Genomic DNA, 18,107 nt, shown 5'->3' with positions numbered 1-18,107 from the left:
GAATATGAAGAACTGAAATATCGGTGCATGTATGCTTTCTTTTAATGAAAAATTGTATGTATTTTGCCTACATGTATGTATATGTACCGTGTACATGCAATACCTTTGGAGGCCAGGAGACAGTGTTGGGCCTCCTAGAACTGGAGTTACAGGCAGTCATGAGTCACTATTTGGGTACTGAGAGCTGAATCTTGTTCTCTGCAAGAATAGCAAGTGCTCTAAACCACTGAATGTCTCTCCAGCCCCCAAAGTACTGTTTTTAAATTCATTTCAATTGACATTATTTTTTAGATGCCCTTTGTAGGCTGATGGGAGCAAGATCTTGCTCTATAGCCTAGGATCACCTAGAACTTGTGGTCTTCGCCCACTCAGCTTCTTTTTTTTTTTTTAAAGATTTATTTATTTATTATATGTAAGTACACTGTAGCTGTCTTCAGACACTCCAGAAGAGGGCGCCAGATCTCGTTACGGATGGTTGTTAGCCACCATGTGGTTGCTGGGATTTGAACTCTGGACCTTTGGAAGAGCAGTCGGGTGCTCTTACCCACTGAGCCATCTCACCAGCCCCCCACTCAGCTTCTTAAGCGTTGATGTTACAGGCATATACTACTACACCAGCTCTCTTACATACCTTTTGATTTTATTTTTAATTTTATTTTATGTGTATGGGTGTTTTGTCTGCATGTATGTCTTTGTACTACCTATGTGCCTGGTGTTTGTGGAAACCAGAAGAGGGTGTGAGATTCATGGAATAGGAGTTATAGGCAGTTGTGAACCACCATGTTGGTACTAGGAATTGAACCCAGGTCCTCTGGAAAAGTGACCATTGTAAGGCTGAGCCATCTCTCCATTAATTTTATATTTGTCATTAAAATACACACACATGCACACAAAATACATACATTGTTTGTGGCCCTGTGCCACAGTGTTTACGTGGTCAGAGGACAGCTTCAGGAGTGCCTCACTTTCACTCTGGCTCTTGCCTTTGCCTTGATGCTCATTGGTTGTTCTCTACAGTATTCGCCAGGCCAGCTGTTCCTGTCTCTGCCTCCCATCTACCCATAGGAATACAGTCACTAGGGTCTGGCAGTTACAGGAATCCAGGTTTTGAGCTTGGGCCTTCATATTTGAGCATACATTTACCCACTGAGCCGTCTGCCCAGCTCACATATTTTTAATATCTATATTCCATTGTGCTTTTTACTCTTACTATTTAGATCATTTCATTTTTCTCCTTTTAATTGTCATGCTTCTTTTCAGATTATTTATTCCTTCTACTTTAAATTCAAGTGTAGATCAAAGAAGTTACTGAGTCAAATGCTCGATCAGCTTTGCAGCTCATGCGTCCTTAGAGTGGCTCTCAGGGCCACTGCAGATGGGTAATGTTATCCACTGCCCTGCAGTCTGCCCACATTCATTTTAATCTCCTATAGGATATTTAGGATATAAGAGTCCCTTTGGGTACATTAGTGCGCATGAATGTGAAGCTCAGTGGTAGCACACTTCTAACATGTACAGGGTCTGGGTTCAGAGCTAGCCTTGCTGATAGACTTGGTTTTTAAAAATAGTATTTTATTGTTTGTGAGGCAAGATCTCACTATGTTGCCCAGGCTGACCTGAACAGGAGTTTAGTTCACTGGCCTCAAGAGATCCTCCTCTTTAGCCTATAAGTGGTTACTTATATTGTTTTATATGAGGAATTTTATTTTAATGATTTCCTGGTATGTAATCTATATATTGTTTTTTTTAAAGCAATTACCCTGATATTTTTTTTAAGTTTTTTTTTGTTTGTTTGTTTGTTTGTTTTTTAGTTTTTTGAGTCAGGGTTTCTCTGTGTAGCCCTGGCTGTCCTGAAACTCACTTTGTAGACCAGGCTGGCCTTGAACTCAGAAATCCTCCTGCCTCTGCCTCCCAAGTGCTGGGATTAAAGGCATGCATGCACCACCACCGCCTGGCTTACCCTGAAATTTTTATAAATTGTTTGTATATACTTACATCAGATCTTCTAGAAAAATTCAGATATTAGTCTTTAACAAATGACTTTAAAAATGTTTATCCTACTCTAGTGCCTTTCCTGGTAGAGGGTTTTATTTATTTATGTATTTTCTTTAAATTTTTAAGTTTATGTGTATTTTGGGAATGAAGCATGTGCAGGTCCCCACAGAGGATAAGAAGTAGACTCTGGGTTCCCTGAAACTAGAGTTACAGACAGTTGTGAGCCACGTGGGTGCTGGGAGTTGAATATTCATCCCCTGGAGGAACCCTGAACCCATTAAATTGTCATTTCTCTGTTCTCTTCTTAGAGCCCTGGCAACCATCAGTCTGCTCTTACAGTTGTTTCATAAAATCTATGGCCTTAAACCAAATGTGGTTGTACACTCCAATGAGCTCGCATCTGAGGGTAAAGGCCGGAGGGTGCAAGGTTCAAGCTGCCCTGTAGTTCCAGGCTTCTTACAGGCTTTAGCTCTGAGAGTGGTATAGAGTGTATTACTGGTTTTGTTTGTTTGTTTTTGTGTATTACTGTTTTATTCCTTTATAATCAGTGTGTGGATGCATTTGTTTATTCAACTATTGATGGGCACTTGACTTATTTCTCCTTTTTAAGTATTTTAAGGAGTACTGCCATGAAGATTCATGCACAGATTTCCTGCTAACACCTGTCTGAAGCTTTTTGGATATGTACCTAGATGTGGAATTGCTGAGTCACATAATAATTCTATGTTTAGCTTTTTGGGGAACTGCCAGGCTGTTTTCCATAACAGCTGCACCATTTTCTTAATACATTCCTTCCCAAAATATGGAAGAGTTCCAAGGCAGGGGATATGACTCAGTTGGTAGAATGCTTGCCTAGCATGCAGGAATCCCTGTCCTGTCTTTGAGTACAAGCACTACTTAAAAACAGACATGTTTGTAATCTCAGCTTCCATAGTGAGTTTGAACCAGGGGTAGTGGCACACACCTTTAATCCCAGCATTTTGGAGACAGGGATAGAATGATCTTGTGGTTTCAAAGCAGCCTAGTTTTCAAAGTGAGTTCGAAGCCTGCCAAGGCTACACAGTAAGACCCTCTTCCAATAAACAAACAAACAAACAAGGCTACACAATGAGACCTTGTTTAAATAAATACATAAGTAAAAAGAACAAATTTCAATTTTTTTTTTTTTTTTTGGTTTTTCGAGACAGGGTTTCTCTGTGTAGCCCTGGCTGTCCTGGAACTCACTTTGTAGACCAGGCTGGCCTCGAACTCAGAAATCCGCCTGCCTCTGCCTCCCGAGTGCTGGGATTAAAGGCGTGCGCCACCATGCCCGGCATAAATTTCAATATTTTTGAGAATTTCATACAATGTGTTTGGACCATTGACCCCTGCCCTAAATCTTCAGATTCATGCCACTTCCTGACTACCCAGTTTTGTCTTTCATGTTGCCTATGTATTCTTTGTGTGGCCTTCCACTTTAGTGTGGTTTACTTGGTGTAGGGAACTACACTCTTAAAAATGACTTCTCCTGCCAGGCAGTGGTGGTACATGCCTTTGGGCCCATCCATAGGGGGTAGAAGAAGGTGGATCTCAGAGTTTGAGGCTAGCCTGGTCTACAAAGGGAGTTCCAGGACAGCCAGGGCTACACAGAGAAACTCTAACAAAACAAAACAAACAAACAACACCTGACTTCTCCCTTCCCCAGCAACTATCAGTTGCCAGTAGTTCCTTAGCTATGGGTGTGACTTGGTGCCTGTCTTAGCTCTCTTTGTTGGGATTTGTTTCTGCTGTCAACAACTGTTCGAGTTCATAGGTTTATATATAGCTGCCCTGTTAGTTCATAAGACACTGTGTCCTTACAGTCATCCTCCACCTCCTCTTACATTCTTTTTTCCCCATTTTCCACAATGATTCCAGAGCTGTGAGAGGATGAGGAGGTCTGACATACATTGCCTCATCTAGGGTTAGACATTCTGCAGTCTTACTCTTTGTGCCTTGACCAATCGTGAATATCTGCGTTCATCATAATCTCGTAGGATTTAGTGCTTCACTGATGAGGGCTGAGAGACGAATCATCTGTCCATATAATGATAAGCCACTGGGAGTTGGTCCAACCCTGTGTCTGTTTTGGAGAATAATGGTTTTTCCTGTCGGGCCTATGACCTGTGCAGCCACAGGTTCTTGTTCCCAGTGGAACAGGCCTTACATCTGATCAGAAAATAGTTACTTCTATGATGTTGATGACACTGCTCCTCCTGTGGGCTTGTCTTGCCAGGCCATTCCTTATGGTAGCTCTCGGGGTTCAGGGCTGGATAAGACTGATGATCACAGGGTTCACACTGGCTGAGACCAATGATGACTTGTGTGCTCCGGTGCAGACAAGTCCACCTTCCTGCTCTGTGAAAGCCAGCCAGTGGGATAAAGCTTCCACATATCTGCTCAGACTGCTATGAGGATGGCAGGTCTTGGCTTACACGTTATTCCCGTAAATGTTAAACCTTGGGAGTGCTGCTCAGGTGCTGGGAGCAGAGTCCAGGGCATGCACATAGTAGGCATGTGCTCTACCACTCAGTTCATAAACCCAAGACTGCCATTTGGAAGTGGGAATACTCTTTAGTAGTGTTTATTATGTTTTTAGCAAGCCTTTACCATATTTTGAACTGCCACTCTATGGTCACGAATTTGGTGCAGCCCTAACTCATGTCAGTTTCTCTTCTCATACTACTTCAAGCCACAGAGCATACTTACATTAGTATATACAGCTTGTCACGTTGTTCTTTAAGTCTCTGTTTACTTTGTGTTCTCACTACAGTAGTGATTCTGATAGCACTAGTGCCTCACTTCTTGTTTTCCCAGTCTAGCAAGCATTTAAGCACTCATAAAGATGTCCTATTAGTATTTTAACTTTATTTCTTCAGATAAACAATGAAATTATTAACATAATCATATTTAATGTATAGTTAATGTCTTCATTTTATATGTTTTGTTACAAGATTCTTAATCCTGAACTTTTTGTATTCTCTTATACTTAAAAATTATAAGGCCCACACTCCTTTAATCTTGGAACTCCTGAGGCCCAGACAGTTCCTGAACAGTCTGATTTACAAGTGAGCTCTAGACCAGTCAGAGCTACAAAGTGATAGATACCCTGTCTCAAGAAAATAAATTGTGTGTGTGTGTGTGTGTGTGTTTTAATCAGTAGGGTAGAGGGGCTCACTAGTGGACTAGCCTAACTGAAATGAAGAACTCCAGATTCAGTTAGGGGATTCTTTTATCTTAAGCGGGGAGGGGTTTGGGGACAGCTAGGGATGAGCTCTGAGGTTAAGAGTGCCTACACTTTTGCAGAAGACCTGAGTTTGTTTTCAATCACCTATGTTTCACAGCCACCTATATCTCCAGCTTCAAAGAATCCTACATCTTCTGACCTATGCAGGTATCCTATACACATCACACTCACCACATACACATACAGACACACACATCACAAACACAACATACACAATAAATAAACAAACAAATCTAAAAGGGGCAGGGGAGACATGTCTCAGCATTTAAGAGTACATATCCTCTTTGAAGAGAATCTGAATTTGGTTTACAGTCCCCACATCAGTAACTTACAGCTGCCTATATAGAACTCTGGCTTCAGAGGATTCCCGCTCCTATGTGCTCTGTGAGTACCAAGACACACCTGCACAAACATTCACACACATACTACAGAGAAAGAGAGAGAGAGACAGAGAGAGACAGAGACAGAAAAAAGATTGTTATAATTCCTAAATAGAAATGAATTAGAAATAGAAATGAGCCGGGCAGTGGTGGTGCACGCCTTTAATCCCAGCACTACGGAGGCAGAGGCAGGCGGATTTCTGAGTTCGAGGCCAGCCTGGTCTACAAAGTGAGTTCCAGGACATCCAGGGGAACACAGAGAAACCCTGTCTCAAAAAAAAAAAAAAAAAAAAAAAAAGAAATAGAAATGAAATAGGCAAATTTATTGAGGACCTGAATTCCATCCCTAAAAGGCACATGGTAGGGGTAGAGAGGGCCAAGCTGTACTTTGACCAACACATACACACTGAAGCAGGTGTGTGAACACACACACTAAATAAATGTAATAAATATAGGGGATTGTTGGATGGTGGTGGCATACTCCTTTAATCCCAGCACTTGAAAAACAGAGACAAGTTGATCTCTGTGAGGTCTGAGACTAGCCTGGTCTACACAGTACAAGTATAGCCAGGACTGCACCAAGAAACCTGTTTTGAAAAAAAACAACCTCCTTCTCCCAAAGAGTATTGGGAATCATTTCCAATTTAAAAAAAATCATGTAGATCCACAACTCCATGTTAGGTGAATGTGGCCACTGGTCATAAGCTTTCTATCTCTGCAAGAAATTTGACAAAATTTTATGAACATATAAATAGAGTGCAATAAAACATAAATTGCAAAATTTAATTCGAGTCTGGTATCCCTATAAATTATAATCTCTAAGTAAACAGGTAGGCTTAACTTTCAACTTCAATCCCAAATATACCTTCGCCTATTTGGAATATAGTTAGAAGAAAATAATAAAATCATAGCTGGATGTAGTAGTGCACACCTTTAATCCCAGCACTCAAAGAGAGTTTGAGGCCAGTCAGGTAACTGTAGGAGCGGTGCTTCTCCTTTCACATTTTTTTTTTTTTTTTTTTTTTGAGACAGGGTTTCTCTGTGGCCCTGGCTGTCCTGGAACTCACTCTGTAGACCAGGCTGGCCTCGAACTTAGAGATCTGCCCACCTCTGCCTCCTGAGTGCTGGGATTAAGGGTGTGCGCCACCACTGCCCGGCTCCTTTCACCTTTACTGTGGGTTCCCAGATTGACTCAGGTCATCAGACTTTCGCAGCAAGCACTTTTACCAGCTGAGTATCTCTCCCGTCCTTAACGTTAAATTTGTTGAAGTAGTTGTGTGGCGTTTTTATTGCTCTGTTTGTCATAGTTGTAGGAGTTGAGCACATAGCGTATAGTCACATTCTAGATATGTGATCTACCACTGAGCTTAGTTCCCGGCTAATGAGAGCTAGGAGTGTTTGTGCATTAGATCTTAGATGCACATATATTTCAGTTTGGAATATGTGTGTCAGAGAAACATACTCACCATTACCTGCTGAGCCACCTCACTGGCTCTATTTTTGCTTTTAAATGTGCAGGTATTGAACACCTTTTTATGTTAGGTATTAGGTTTATTACCCTTCTTGATTGTTAGAAAAAGTATATAATGGTTTGACATAGACCAACTTCTTTAAGCTTCCATTAACTTTTTTTTTTTTTTTTTTTTTTTTTTTTTTTTTTTTTTTTTTTGTGACAGGGTTTCTCTGTATAGCCCTGGCTGTCCTGGAACTCACTTTGTAGACCAGGCTGGCCTCGAACTCAGAAATCCGCCTGCCTCTGCCTCCCCAGTGCTGGGATTAAAGGCGTGCGCCACCACGCCCGGCTTATTTTTCTTTTTCTTTAAGATATATTTATTTTTATATATGTGAGTTCAGCAGACACACCAGAGGAGGGCATCTATTACAGATCTTATTACAGATGGCTGCTGGGAATTGAACTCAAGACCTCTGGAAGAGGTCCATTAACATTTAAAAACCATGAACTAGGAGAAAGGAAGGATAAGTTAGGATTTTTTTCAAGGCAAACACTAGTAGGGATTCTAGTTTGTGCCATCTGCTAAAGCCTCTGTAGAAACTCATGGCTATGGTGAGTCAGTATTACTAAAGAAATGTGAATTAGCCTTCAGATGGTGGTAGTTTGTCTGCATAGAACTAACTCTTGATTACTTTAAAAATAATTTTCAAATTATTCATGAATGGTATTTCATATAGCAGTAAATGACTATATATTTAAGTGTATATTCTATATAATAATACAATAATTTATCCTCTTTAAAGTGTCACTTTCTTTTTTTAAAAAAAGCTTGCTTGTTCTTTTTTTTTTTCCCAGAGAATAATTAACTTATTTTATTTATATGAGTACACTGTAGCTGTCTTCAGACACACCAGAAAAGGGCATCAGATCTCATTACAGATGGTTGTGAGCCACCATGTGGTTGCTGGGAATTGAACTCAGAGGACCTCTGGAAGAGCAGTCAGTATTTTTTTGTTTTTTGGTTTTTTTTTTTTTTTTTTTTTTGGTTTTTCAAGACAGGGTTTCTCTGTGTAGTCCTGGATGGCCTGGAACTCACTCTGTAGATCAGGCTGGCCACAAACTCAGAAATTCGCCTGCCTCTGCCTCCTAAGTTCTGCGATTAAAGGCGAGTGCCATCACGCCCCGCTCAGTCAGTGTTCTTAACTACTGAGCCATCTCTCCAGCCCAAAGTGTCACTATCAACCAGTACTTACATTAAAGAAATTGTAGGTCAGTAGAAAAGGGATTCTAAACAAGAAACCATTTCTTTAAGAATGCCTTCAAGTCACGAGCACTGGGGAAACCAGCCTTAGCTACATAGTCGTAAGATTTTGTTTGAACAAAAAGACAGACAGCAGTAACTTTTTTTTTTTTTTTAAACTTAACTCACTCTGTAGACCAGGCTGGCCTCGAACTCAAATATCTACCTGCCTCTTCCTCCCAAGTGCTGGGATTAACGTGTATTACCATGGCTGGCAGAAAACATTAGATCTCAATAGGAAATACTAAACACAAAAGAGAAAATTTAGAATAAATTTTATTTGTGGGTACAAGCCACTACTCTTTTGTAGTATGAGTATGATGAATAAGCTTTTTTAAAGATATTTTGACTCTTCATTCTTAATTATTTTTGTCTTATGTAACCTTCATAAAATGTGTTCTTTTGTGACCAGTACCCTGAAAGTTGCTGGGTTTCTGTTGCCTGCTTTCTCATCTGTCTTCAGTTTAGGTCCCTTCTTTTCTGCTCTTTACTTGAATTAATCCTCTGCCTACTTCACAGGCCGGTTCTTTGATGAGAATGAATCCCCTGTTGATCCGCAGCATGGCTCTAAACTGGCGGATTATAATGGGGATGATGGTAACGTAGGTGAGTATGAGGCAGACAAGCAGGCTGAGCTGGCTTACAATGAGGAAGAAGATGGTGATGGTGGAGAGGAAGACGTCCAAGGTGAGCCTGGCCTGGCTTCCATGCTGTGACCGTGAAACTCACCTCTTAGGTTTTGGTTGAATTTGTGTAGAATTTTCCCCACTTGTAATCATAGTAGTATCTTAATCTTAAGAGGTTCTGTGTAATTTTTCAGCTTTGAGAACTATTTTATGATAAGTACAAGTTAAGTTTTTTCCATTTTTAGATTATCTTACATATATTATTGATGTGATAATATGAAATGCCAAGTCCTCAAAATTTTTAGAATTAAATTGTTTGAAATGAACGTAGGTGTCACTTGAGGCAAATACCGTCAGGGAACATCCTTTTTTAATCTCAATGGAACACATTTACTATTACAAGTATGTATAGATATTGGCTTGACAGGCTTTTTGTTAAAGCAAAGCCACAATTGAAATATGGTCTCCATAGTGAACAGAAATGTACTCTGCTGCTGATGGAACACTAGAAGGCCAGATGTTCTGAGAACCTACATACTTATATTTCGTGAAGGGTTTATAAGATTTGTCTTCATGTTTAATACACAGATTCAACACGGTTTTTTTTTTTTCTTGTTAACTGTTGCTTCTGAGCTTTTAACTTGGTAGAAGTTCAGACTCTTAACTGTGTGCACACCTCAGACCACACTGCTGTGCTATAGTGGGGCTTTGGATTTCTTTTTTGCCTCCTTGTTTTCAGTAGTATTTTTGGAATCTTTAAAAGTTACTTAAGGTCTTAGGGAAAATGTAAGATTTTTAACTTGAGAGAATAATAAAACTGCCCTTGCCTATAGATTCAGGATAAAAGGGAAAACCAGGAGTCGCACTTCTTAGGCATCGCTTTGTGGTCCACCCTAGTTTAAGGATAAATATAGTTATTGATGAAGAGATTACTAAGTACTGGGAGTTCTCTATGGACATCATCTTTTCTCATCAATTTTCCTTTCCTCATTGCTTTTATGATTTTATTGAGCTACGTTTGTTCGCCTCTATCTGCACTACTTTATGGCCCTGTCATTCATGGCTGTCATATCATCAGTTAGATTGTAAGCTCTTAGAGAGCAGAATTTTCATTTATTTTACCTTGTATTTAATTCGTGTTCTTTTTGTGTCCACTCTCCCATAGTGTTTGTACTCGGGACCCAGACAATGCTATTAGCTATTAATACCATGCTTTTTCCTTGGCTCTATCCTCACAACTGAACGTGGTGAATGCTCTGTAACTCTGTCACAGCTTGCTTGCTTGCATTTTGAAGGGTCTCCTCTCCCTGCACTAAGGATCATTAGATAATTTTGAGGTTTTTATTAGAGTAGTTTATTTCAAGTATTTTTTGAGGGGGGGAATGGGGTTTCGAGACAGGGTTTCTCTGTGTAGCCCTGGATGTCCTGGAACTCACTCTGTAGACCAGGCTGCCTCAAACTCAGATCGCCTGCCTCTGCCTCCCTAAATCCCTCCTGGGATTAAAGGCGTGTGCCACCAAGCATGGCTCTTATTTCAAGTATTAATAATCCTTACATTTTGCCTGTGTTAAGCCTGAATTTTTAATTTTTATTTAGAGAATTTCATTTAATATTTGTATGGGTTTATGCACAGTGAGTGGTTTATCTTCAGTGACTTGTCTCCTTTTCTGTATCCTCCCCACAGCCATTTCTCATTAACACTTTGCTTTTCCTTTTGCAAAACAAATAATAAATTCACTGGTTCTAAGGAATATAAGAGCCTTAGGATCTATTATAGCCCAGTCTAGCCTCACACTTGGTACATAGCTGAAGGCAACCTTGAAATCTTGATCCTCTTGCTGTCATCTCCCACGTGCTGGAATTAAAAACACACCACCACGTCCAGTTTTATGTGGTTCTGGGGAAGAAACCCAGACCCTCACATGTGATGGGTGAGCATGCTCATAACTAAGGTACATCCCCAGGCCTAAATTTTTACTTCAGTATTTGCAAGTAAATCTTGCTTGGGTTGAAAGTTGTTCTTTAATGTTTATCTTATTTTGGTATCCATTAGTAATAGTGTCAGGAAGTGCACTGCACCACTACAAGGATACTCACACAGAACAGAAAGAAACAAGAACAGCAGACCCAGAAAAGGGGAATAGATTGGATATACTGACTTTAACAGGAGTATTTAAAGACCTAAAATAATTTCAGACATACTTGTAAGATTTTTTTAAGATCCATTATTAACTGTCCAAAGAGTGGGGAGATAGACCTAGCCCTAACTTAATAAGTTAAATTCAGGTGTTATTGCAGGGTCAGAATTCACAGAGTTGAGATCATTTTGTCATTGTGCCCACATAATTACAATGCTCTCACAAGCAAGCCTTAGAACTGACAAGTAGGGGTGGGAATGACAGGCAGACGACAAAGCCACATATTGGAGTTAAAAGAAAGTCTGTGTGCACTTTTTCATCGAGAAATTTCAGTGGAATTGTTGTGAATAACTTAAATACTATAGGAAAATACAATTTTTATTTCAAAATGCCTGAGGCACATCTACCCTCAGGAAAGAAAAAATGATTTTTTTTCATGGTTGGAACCTTTTGACCAATAATAAAAACAAACACATGCATACAAACAACCCTGAAGTGTGGCTAGGCATAATAGCCTCCACATGTCATCCCAGCACTCAGGAAGCTGAGGTAGGTGACAGAGGGAGCACTAGGCTATTCTGAACTACAGAGCCACACCTTTTCTCTCCTTTCCAATTCTTCCCTATTATTTTATGTGTCTTTTGGATGCATGTGTGTCTGATGCCAGAAGACAGAAGTAGTGTTATATCTCCTGAAACTGGAGTTAACGTGTAGGTGCAAGGAATTGAACTTGGGTCCTCTAGAAGAGCAGCCAGTACTGTCACTGTTAAACCATCTCGCTAGCAGCAAAACCTTGAGAGAAAGAAAAGGGGAAGGAAGGACCTTGAAGCATTAATAAAGCTGTAAGCACAGGCTCTGCTCTGCTGATTGTGGAAGCAATTTTTTGAGATGTGGAATATACAGGATTAGAGACTCCAGCTAAAGGCTAAGATTGTGTTAGTTAAATACACTCTATCAGGACTGTGAAGTGGCAGCTCCGGCCGTTAGGGAGCTAAAGCACTCCAGCCTTATTCTGCTCTCTGTGACTTTGGACTCAGCACTGTCACCTCCAGTGTTTGCTTATAAAATTAAATAAGACCTCTTTTTCCTGTGTTATAATGACTTAGTTTTATTTCAAACTCAGAGTATTCTAAAGGAAATAATTTATTTGTATTATTATAAAAATTTGAAAAGAATAAGTCTGAAAACATGATAGACATGTTCTTTACTGTTATAAGAAGGTAAAAACTTGGAGCTGGAGAGATGGCTCACCTGTTCTTGAGGATCTAGATTTGATGCCCCATATATATATATACATGGTAGTCCATAACGACCTGGAACTCTAGTTCCTGGGAAGTCAACACCCTCTTTTGGCCTCCAGCCTATGTGGATGGTACACAGACAAAACACTCATATGCATACAATCTTTAAAACTTTTTATTTTTAATTTTCTGTCTGTTTGTCTGCCTGTCTGTCTCTGCCACCCCTCGTGTGTGTGTGTGTGTGTGTGTGTGTGTGTGTGTGTATTTGTAGCTCAGTGTGTGTGTGTCTGTATCAGATCCCCTGGAACTAGAGTTACAGATAATTGTGGGTGCTGGGAACTGAACACTCAGGTCCTCTGGAAGAGAAGTGAATGTTCTTACCTGGTGAGCCATCTCTCCAGTCCCAAATTAAAAATCTCTTTAAAAAGATGGTAGAAATTTGTAAGTTTCCTTTACTCTTTAAAATCAAAGAAGTTCCCCATTTATTTGTTAAATATTAATAAACATTAGGCATTGTCTGCAAATGGAAGCTCAGCCTGCAACCCAGTGCTAAAAGCCTGGATTTGAATTGGCTCTCCTTCACTTGCTGACACTGTGAGCTTGGAAATACTATGGTTTGTGCCATAATTCCCACAACTATAAGGCAGACATATATGTACTTATCTAACAAGTTATATGGACTACATGGTTTGGTATCAGTCTACACTTAAAACAGACTATGTCATTCTATAAAGCACGGTTTAAGTGTTTGTTCAATAATTTTTTTAAGTAAAGAAAACATTAGAATTTTCTCTCTGGATTGCCTCCTTTGAAGGGTAGGTAGTGCCTCTGTCCAGAGGGTAATTTGTGATTCTGGGAACCTTTCTGTCTTAGGAGCTCTTTAGTTGCTAGTCCTTTCTTACATTAACAGTAAGCTTAGCAATGATGTCACAAATGCTGCTTATTTCTCTGGTTGTGTTTCTTTGGCTGTTTCCTCATGGCTAGCTGCTTACAGGTTCTGCTACTTTCTGTAGCAATTAAACACTCATTGCCGGGCGTGGTGGCGCATGCCTTTAATCCCAGCACTCGTGAGGCAGAGACAGGCGGATTTCTGAGTTCGAGGCCAGCCTGGTCTACAAAGTGAGTGCCAGGACAGCCAGGGCTACACAGAGAAACCCTGTCTCGAAAAACCAAAAAAAAAAAAAAAAAAAGAAATTAAACACTCAGTTGCTGTATTTAGTGTCAGAGTGTCAGTTGTATTCTGTCAGGTAATTGTATAGGCTTGTAGTTAAGCATAAAGAAGTTGTTGATAGAAACTTGAAATCTGGGTAAAATAACTACACTGAAAACAGACTATAGTTAGTTTAAAAGATGCTTACTGCCCCGGGCGTGGTGGTGCACGCCTTTAATCCCAGCACTCGGGAAGCAGAGGCAAGTGGATTTCTGTGTTCGAAGCCAGCCTGGTCTACAAAGTGAGTTCCAGGACAGCCAGGGCTATACAGAGAAACCCTGTCTTGAAAAAACAAAAACCAAAAACAACAACAAAAAAAAAGAATTAAAAGATGCTCACTGCAATATTCCAAAAGTCCTCTGGAATTCTTGAAAACCGTGTATATCAGCATTGTATTAAAATTGTGCTAAAGAAAGACTGGGGCTGGATAGCTCAGTGGTAGAGTTCTTGGCCAGCACATGCCACTCCCGAGATCAGTCTTTAGCTACATGCGCACACAAGCACACATGTATGTGCACAGTAAAGAACGTAGACAGAAGTTGCCAAACCTCCCTTCTATTTATAGAGGACTTTGCAACCAGAGACTGCAGTTCCATCGTTTCACTTTGAGGTAAGACAGTTGTTCTTGTACTGAGAAGGCACAGGGCAGGTCCAAAGGGTGGAACTAGCTGGTGCATGCGTGTTTGATCCAGGAACAGATTCCAGTGTTTCCTTATCCCTGAACCTTTGTTTTTTATCTCAGTCTGTCTTTGTATTTATTCATGTAAAAATTCACAAAAATAATAACATTTTTCCTGCAGTAAATTTTGTGTTGAATTTTTCAAAATGTTCCATTGCTTTATAGTGATTGTCTTAAAAGTGATTGTTTCAAACGATGTACTCCTGGGCATAAATTGAAGCTTCATAACTCAGGTTCTCCAGAGAGCATTCTACAAAAGTGCTCCCTTTAAAAATCAAAGTTTTTTTTTTCTTTTAAGTGTGATTTTTGGTGAGGTGTTTGGTTTTTTGTATTGTTTTGTTTTTTTATAAGAAAGTGACTATCATAATTACAAAACACAAATATGAATATAGTGTAACTTCAGGTTTTACAAATGTTATTATAGGTCCGGGCTGCATTTTACTTTAGAGATAACTGATCATCACACAAGGCCTAGTGGCACAAACCTCTAATCCCAGGCCGAGTACAGGGGATTACAAGTTCAAGACCAGCCTAGGCAATTTTTAATGAGATGCTATCTCAAAATAAAAAATAAAAGCAGGGGTGGAGAGATGGCTCAGCAGGTAAGAGCACTGACTGCTCTTCTAGAGATCCAGAGTTCAATTCCCAGCAACCACGTGGTGGCTCACAACCACCCATAGTGAGATCTGACGCCCTTTTCTGGTGTGTCTGAAGACAGCTACAGTGTACTCATATAAATAAAATAAATAAATCTTAAAAAAAAATAAAAGCAATGTACGGATGTGGCTCAGTAAGCAATTAGTCAGAGCCCACAACACCACAAAACCAGATGAAACAAACAGCAAGTGAGCTAACAGGTATAAACTGCTGAGAATGGAGCCCTGTGGGACAACACTTGACAAGTATGCAGACAGAGTTCAGTCCCTAGCACCCCCTGAGACAAAAGAAGTGATCAATATTCAGAATGTATTACAAAATGGTGGTGTGAATTCACAATTCTATGATTTTAACAGGGAAGTTGTTGAAAGGAAAAAGAAAGTTGGGTTGTTTGGTCATTTTAGAAAGCCCAAAATAGCATGGAGGGTTGAAATAGAATTGTGAGTTCAAGCCTGAGCTACATAATGAAGTTGTCTCAAAAACTTACTGTTATAGGGCAGCTTGGATCTTAAGTGAGGAGTCAGAGTCAATATGGTTCATCCATTGTATGAAATTCTCCAAGAATTAGTGAAAAATGTTAATTCAATATGATTCAAATTCAAAGATGGTCCCTAATTTATAATAGTCCAGTGTATGATTTTAACTTCCCAGTAGTACGTACAAAAGCATATCCATAGAACCACCCTGCTTTTCAGTATGGTAGTCAGTAAATTATGAGTGATACTAAGAAATAAGTAACAAAAGGAAGCATTGCACAAAGCCATCTCCTAATTAAACCTTTCATTTTTTTTTAATTTACTTATTTTTTGTTTCATGTATATTGATTGATGTTTTGCCTGCATGTGTGTCTCTGTAAGGGTGTCCAATCCTCTGGAACTGGAGTTACAGATAGTTGTAAGCTGCCATGTGGGTGCTGAGAAGCAAACCCAGTCCTCTGAATTCTCCAGAAGAGTAGCGGTGCTCTTAACTGCTGAGCCAGCTCTCTAACACCCCCTCCCCTTCATTCTTATTCTAACATAATCTTAATTATTTTGAACAGTTATATATCAAAATTGGGGGGGGGAGAACTATTGAGAAATAAACAGAACTTGCAAAATGGCAGCTGACAGATGAAATTACAGCTGCTCAAAAGGCTCTTGGGGTCTCGCAGCTATAATTTCTTTTTTGGTGAAGAAAGCTCTAACTTTTGGTTCATGTGCTCTGTTTAGAAAGTTATGAGTAAGCTATTTGTAGAGAATATTGAGATTGGGGAGAATTTATATTCTCTCTTTTTCTAATTTTTTCATGACGAGCATAGATTACCTTTACAGTTTGAAAAGCTGATGGTGGTTTTTAAGAGTGTCACCTGTAGCTTAGGCTTTTTTGGAACTATGGAGATAGGAACTACCTTAAACTAGGACCTCACAGGCACATAAAACCCCCATAAGACCAGCTAAGATGCTGGGTTTTGTTTTTATAAGACTTATTTATTTTTATTTATATGAGTACACTGTAGCTGTCTTCAGACACACCAGAAGAGTGTATTGGACCCCGTTACAGATGGTTGTGAGCCACCACGTGGTTGCTGGGAATTGAACTTAGGACCTCTAGAAGAGCAGTCAGTGCTCTTAACTGCTGGTTTTTAAGATAATGCACAGCACTAGCTCTTCAGTGCTGTGAGTTCCTACATTTTGCTAGCTTTGTCTGTTTCCCCAATACTGTCAGAAATGATTCTTGTTCTGTTTTCAAGTTGGAGAGGATTGTTGTTTCTTTGAGATGGGGTTTCATGTAGCCCAGGTAGACCTCAAGTTTTCTATGTGGCCCAGGCTGGTCTTGAACTTCTAATCCTTTTGCCTCAGGCTCCCTAGAGCTGGGATTACAGGTGTGAGCCACTATGTCCAGCTAAGAATGTTTGTTAAAATTAAATCTTACAAAATAATGATAGACTATTTACACTTCAGCCATGTAGCTAAGGAACAGAGCACTGTTTAAGATAACACATGTAGGATAATGAGAAAAGATTGCTGAAAAACTGGAGACACTTTGAAGCTGGCTCTTTGCAGCAACTTTGTAACTCTGTTCTTGATACATATTCTTTTGCTTGCAGATGATGAAGAACGGGAGCTTCAGATGGATCCTGCAGACTATGGCAAACAGCGCTTCAGTGATGTCCTTTAAGTCTAAGGGATTCCCAAAACCCAGAGTGCTGTGCAGCAGATCATCTCTACTTGTCAACCTTGACCTTTGCTGTAAAGATCAGTTGTATCAGTTGTAAAGATACATTGAGATAGATTTAAGGAAATTTTAATGAAGGAATGTACCGATGTACATATGTGAACTTTTTCATATTATATTATCAAAGCAGATACTTTTTTTGGTTACTACACAGCTGGGCCAAAAACAGTTAATCTTTGCATTTTAAAGCAAACTAATGTAAATTTCACATTTTATTGAGCCTATTTTTTTTTTTTTCACAAAGAGACAAACAGGAACGAATGGTTGTACAGGTTATATGCTGCACACAGTATAACCACAATGAGAACTTATTCGGCTGAAAAGTCCACATTACTACATTTTTGTTCCCCCATAGGTGTCCTCTACTACCCCTCAGTTAACACTCTTGAAGAAGTTCTGCTAGAATAGTTACACAGAAGAGGGGAGGCTGGATGCCAAACAGTGGGCAAATGTACAGAATGGCCTTCTACTCCTTTTATCTTACATGGGCCCTGATGTGAGTGTGCTGAGGCCTGATGAAAGCCTAGGTCATCGTTACATCGTTACCATATCTATCAGTAGTTCCTTACTTGGTTCTTGAAGTTGTGGAATGCATGATTGACAGTGTATTTTTATTTTTCAAGTAATACCAGAACCGTTTAACTCTGGTCAGCACTGGCTAAAATTCTTTCTATTTTCAGAGCTCAAGCTGGTGAATACATTCACCAGTTAAGAGTCAGACCCTGAGAGACTGAATCCACTTTGAAATGAGTCTGCAATCCGTACAGCAAAGCTTTGCTGGTAGTTTTAATGATCGTATTTGATTAGACTTTTCCAGAACTACTAAGTAAGGGATTTTAACAAGTTTTTATTAATGAACAGATGAATAGAAGTACCGTGAAGTCTACAGCTATTTTACTGAAATAGCTGAAAACTTTGTAATAAAAAATGAGTATTTGTAATTAATGTT

General features: G+C 39.6%; 1 protein-coding gene across 2 annotated transcripts in view; it reads left to right on the top strand.

Moving 5' to 3' along the window:
- Positions 1-17,409, top strand: part of Golm2 (golgi membrane protein 2) — a 67,935-nt gene extending 50,526 nt beyond the window's left edge. Inside the window, exons 9-10 of one of the 2 annotated variants that reach the window (XM_021153997.3) lie at positions 8,913-9,080; positions 17,031-17,409. In XM_021153997.3, the coding sequence (XP_021009656.2) occupies positions 8,913-9,080; positions 17,031-17,101 (239 nt within the window). In that variant the 3' untranslated portion in view covers positions 17,102-17,409. The remainder of the gene's footprint in view (positions 1-8,912; positions 9,081-17,030) is intronic. The other variant, XM_021154004.3, reaches the window with a different exon arrangement.
- Positions 17,410-18,107: the final 698 nt, after the last annotated feature.

This window comes from Mus caroli, unplaced genomic scaffold (assembly GCF_978045245.1).
Source record: "Mus caroli unplaced genomic scaffold, Mus_caroli_1 scaffold_2, whole genome shotgun sequence".
NCBI classification, from domain to species: domain Eukaryota; kingdom Metazoa; phylum Chordata; class Mammalia; order Rodentia; family Muridae; genus Mus; species Mus caroli.
This window is presented reverse-complemented; position numbering and strand designations above follow the sequence as displayed.